The 4,942-nt window shown below is 41.3% G+C and overlaps 1 protein-coding gene across 1 annotated transcript in view; it reads right to left on the minus strand.

Moving 5' to 3' along the window:
- LOC136851027 (uncharacterized) overlaps positions 1 to 4,442 on the minus strand; it is a 77,515-nt gene extending 73,073 nt beyond the window's left edge. Inside the window, exon 1 of the mRNA XM_067125001.1 lies at positions 3,859 to 4,442. Within this exon, the coding sequence (XP_066981102.1) occupies positions 3,859 to 3,916 (58 nt within the window). The 5' untranslated portion in view covers positions 3,917 to 4,442. The remainder of the gene's footprint in view (positions 1 to 3,858) is intronic.
- Positions 4,443 to 4,942: the final 500 nt, after the last annotated feature.

The raw sequence follows: 4,942 nt of genomic DNA on the forward strand, positions 1-4,942 counted from the left end.
TGTTACAGATGGCTGTGTTAGGGGCAACCGACTTTCTTCATTATGTGTGACTAATTCTTCTTCTGTCAATTTTTATTATTGCTCCTGGGGTCAGAAATATTAGACTCGTATATTTACCTAACAACTCTACGGCTCCCATAGGGGGGTAATGCCGTCAGTGCATCTCGCATGGTGCACTGTAGGCATTACTTGATGAGGTTCTTTGCCACGTCCCTTCGGCCCCAAGCAACAACCCCTTTCATTCCTTTTACTCTACCTCCGCTCATATTCTATTTCTTCCATCTTTTTTTCCACCCTCTCCTAACAATCGATTCGTAGTGCAACTGCTTTGAGGTTTTTCTCCTGTTACACCTTTCAAACCTTCTTACTCTCAATTTCCCTTTCAGCGCTGAATGACCTCCTAGGCCCTAGGATTTAAACTTTGGCCTAAATTCTATATTTCAGTTTCCTTTCATGGCAACATGACATTGGTTGATAACATGGTGAAAATATTACTACTTATTCTCCTGTTAATATTATCATTGTTACTGGTGACAGAATTATTATTTTTCCTTGTGCTGAACAACTTTGCATAGTTTTGTTCCCCTCATGGTAACACCTCATAGGTTGGTAGCGTGGTAAAAAATTTTCTGGCGGTATAAGCTTTGGCCGCGATTGCTGGTATTTAAGTCATTTTTCATAAGCATGCTCTCAGCAGATTCGTCATGATTAATAAACATTAGACAAATAGATTTGGAAATATGCAAGTTACGCGGGAAGAATGACTTAGAGAGAGAGAGAGAGAGAGAGAGAGAGAGAGAGAGAGAGAGAGAGAGAGAGAGAGAGAGAGAGCGTTGTCATTGTGCTTGCCCTTTTTCAGTGGGAACATTTATACCTAGATTTGGGAACTCACTTCAAGATACGAGAGACAAAATAATTTGATGTTAACAATACATATCTTTTACTTCAAAACCAGAGAGAGAAAAATAAAACTGAAATCTTTACTTTGAAAAAGCTTAACAAAACATGTTGGATTTTACTTTAGCTTTGGAGAGAACTTTAGCAACTAAGTGTGATTCGATAAACAAAAGAGTTCAGTGCCAGGATAGAATTCTGAGAAGTGTCGCAAGGAGCAAACGCAGGAATGACTTCAACGCTCTTGGGAGTCGGGAATTATCATTTATAGCAGAGAGAGAGAGAGAGAGAGAGAGAGAGAGAGAGAGAGAGAGAGAGAGAGAGAGAGAGAGAGAGAGAATTTAAAACACTTGTCAGATTATAATGGAAACACTGGTCAAAGGTTTCGCGCGCTGGGACAAGTTGGGAACCCAGTTGTCATCTGAGCCAGCTTGTTTGATAACCATTATTAACAGTAACAGTTCTGTGATATGAAATATATTTTTCATTCATCTGAGTAAGTGATAATCAGTTTATTGACAACATTAATTTCAGGCTGATAATTAAGGCCAAATAGGATGTTGGTATGCCTGGTTTGACTGTACTTAGGAAAGCCAAGATACTATACTCTGCCAAATTCGGATTGTGTTGGTAACACTGTATACTTGGGGCCTTTTCAGACTATTAAGAATATCTAGATTTAACGGTATAGTCTTTCACTCTGTGGTTAGGAGAAAGGATACGAATAACGTTATAGAAATACTAGAATAGCGGAGAAAACGCAGATAGTCATGCATGCGTCTAATGGGTAAAGGTCTCTGCAACGGCTCCTCAGTGTTCCAGACAGTTTCAGATCTCTTTAGATTTCCCCTCCCATTATATGCAATTAAATATCCGGATTTCTTGGACTCTTCAGGTTTTTACCAGCAGTTTTTATCTTTTCTGTCATTTTTTTATTCTTCAAATATAACCCCTCCAAACTTAACCTAACCACCTAACTAGCCTTACTTTTTGGGATCTTTATTTTCCCAACTGTCATTGCAAGTCACTTATATTTTATTTTTCAGATAACCATCCCAACCATACCTACTATCATCCCCACACCAAATCTCACTCCAAGGCCTTTTGAAATAGGCTGAATTCGACTCCGGTCTGTCACTTTTTTTTTTTTAATCAGTAGATGAAAACTATTCATATGGAACAAGCCCACCAAAGGGGCCATTGACTTGAAATTCAAGCTTCCAAAGAATATGTTGGTTTCAACCTCCCACCACAGACCCTACACCACGGCAGTACCTGATCATGGATACAGAGCCAGTGATTTTTCATCGCCCTGGGTGAGGCGCTGACTCATGACATCTGAGTGGCATTCCAAGACACTAACCACTATACCAGCGACCAGTATAACTGTATTCCTTATGTCAACAAGTCTATTAAAATTTTCAGAGTTAAGCCAAACATTTTCCCTTCCTCTGGTTGGACTTGAAAATGGCATGGGGTTGCACGTCCTATCTGCCTTTTTTTTTGGAGGGGGAAAGGGGCGGATGAAGTTAACGGATTCATGAATTATCTTGACACGCGATGAGAAAAAATTTCGAGCCGTTAATAACCATAGTCATTCCAACGCCAGGTTACGTGAAGTACATAAAGTAATTCAGTCAGTCAAATGAACGAAAATACAAATAAACCCTGTGGCCCTAGTGTAGGCGATAATAGGTCAAAAGGTCTGTGAAACGGCGAGTGGACTATTATTTTCTTTATTCACGAAGCGGGATGTCGTCCACATGTGAAATGGGTATTAAGAATCATATTCTGAAGGTACTGACATTTTAAACTTTTAAAGTGAAGGGAAGTGCGACAGTATACGACTGTATGGCCCCGTAGGGGGGTGATGGTCTTCAGTGTACGTCATGCGGTGCACTGTAGGCATTACTTAAGGTTCTTTGCAGCGTGCCTTCGGCCCCTAACTGCAATCCCTTTCGTTCATTTTTCTGTACCTCCTTTCATATTCTCTTTCCACCCTCTCCTAACAATTGATTCGTAGTGCAACTACGTGGTTTTCCTCCAGTTACACCTTTCAGGCATTTTACTGTCAATTTCCGTTTCAGCTCCGAATGACCTCATAGGTCCCAGCGCTTGGCCTTTGGCCTAAATTCTATATTCAATAAAACGACTGTATGCAAACAGGTCAGAGGTTTTGACAGTTTGCTGCCTCTCTTGATCAACGAATGTTGGTCTGCTATGAGAGCATCCAAGAGCATTTGCTAGTGTCTAAGCAATGAAAAACATCATCATAACCAATTTTAAAAAAGATGAAGTCGGTCAGGATCGAAGTTAAATATGAGATTACATGGACCTCGATAAATAATGCAGATGGCAACAGCCCTGACAGAAAAGGGGAATATCAGTGACTGAGATTATAAATAAAAATATCAAAGGCTGAGTTGTGTAAAAATCAAGGAACCTTTAATCAGATCTGAGAAAGTCAAACTACACTAAACAATAATATCTGGAAGAGTGTAAAAGAAAAGAGAATTGCTAGAGAGACTGATAGATGAGGGTACAATAGACTTGACAGAAAATAAGAAATGCTAGAAATTATGACAAAACGCAGAGAAATCGATAAAAGTCTCAAAGAAATTATTAAAGCTCATAATTTGAAAATTATTTCAAAATCACACTGAGAGAAAATATTCGAAAATGAGAAAATACCATTGCGTCATTCATTTTTAATAGCAAGTTGTTTTTCCATCAAAGATAATAAATCAATGAAGGCCATTGTCAATACATTGTAAATGTCTCAAGTTACTTCATGAGGAAAAGAACAGCAGCAAATTTTGGAAAAGAAAACTCATCTCATTTTGAGAGAAAATATCGATCATCGCCAAAAAAAAAAGTCAGAAATTTTTCTATTACACATACTTGATACTCTTAAGATCATCAACAGTTAATCATAAAGTCTACAGGTAACAAAAACTCTCTTACCTGGTCTAGCCAGAGCCACCAGCAGCAGGACCAGAAGGCCCGTCACCGCAGCCCTCATTGTGAAGGCCACTGTTAAGTTTTTTTTTCCTTGAGCACAAAAAAGAACACCGACGCTTCAACTGTTGTTCAACTGCCGTATATATCAGTTTGTATCATAGAACAGTTCAACGTGACAAACTACAAAGGCAGTATCTGTATTATTCCTCAGCTATCTATCCTCTAGAGCGAGTGTCATGGCGAACACAGAGGCCAGAGAGATCTCTCTTGATGATATCACTGATTGAGCCGCCTTTAGGCGTCCCCCACTTCTCTCAGGCGGTCCGCCGCGTCCGCCTGGCAGCAGCAGCAGCAGCAGCAGCAGGTGGTGTGGGGGAGAGAGAGCGAGAGAGACAGACAGACAGAAACTCACACGGAGAGCCAGAGGGGGAAAAGAGGGCAGGAACCAGGAGCTTGAAATAGCAGCAGAGTGCGAGAGAGCTTGAGGGCGTGTAAAAAATGGCTGAAGGTCCAGGCACTGACAAAGACGGCGGCGCGGCGACGTGGTGCCAACAGCTGCAGCCGACTGTCACAAGGGGAGCAGTGCCGCTGACCACAAGCCCCGAAGGTCTTTTATAAGCTTAGCTCTGGACCAATGTCCACAGGTCTCGATGCTACATTTAGAAGCTGCTCCTGATAACCGAGATATTACGGGTTTGGTGGAGGTGGGGTAGAGTGGGTGGGGCTTCTGGATCTCTCTCTCCATCCCCTCAGCCCCTACCCTGCCACCCCTCAGAGCCACCGGGCCAGCCAACCTCTTTTTCGGCGTGACTGTCCGTAGAAGCGTTGGGGTTAAACACTATCTTTGACGAGATACTTAACGATAACTGGGTAAAGTTGCTTGTTTGTGAGCCCTAGATAAATAATAAGATAGAAAAGATATCAATTTCGACGTCCATGTTGTCAAGTGGTGTAAAATGGAGGGGGCCTGTGGCTTATTTCTTTTGCTTTTTTCACTGAAAATTTCTTGCCCTCGCTCGTCGTCTGTTAACCTTCGCTTGACCTTGACGTTTGTAGTTTCAATGGATACATGTACTAATTAGCAATA

This window comes from Macrobrachium rosenbergii, chromosome 23 (genome assembly GCF_040412425.1).
Source record: "Macrobrachium rosenbergii isolate ZJJX-2024 chromosome 23, ASM4041242v1, whole genome shotgun sequence".
Lineage (NCBI taxonomy): Eukaryota > Metazoa > Arthropoda > Malacostraca > Decapoda > Palaemonidae > Macrobrachium > Macrobrachium rosenbergii.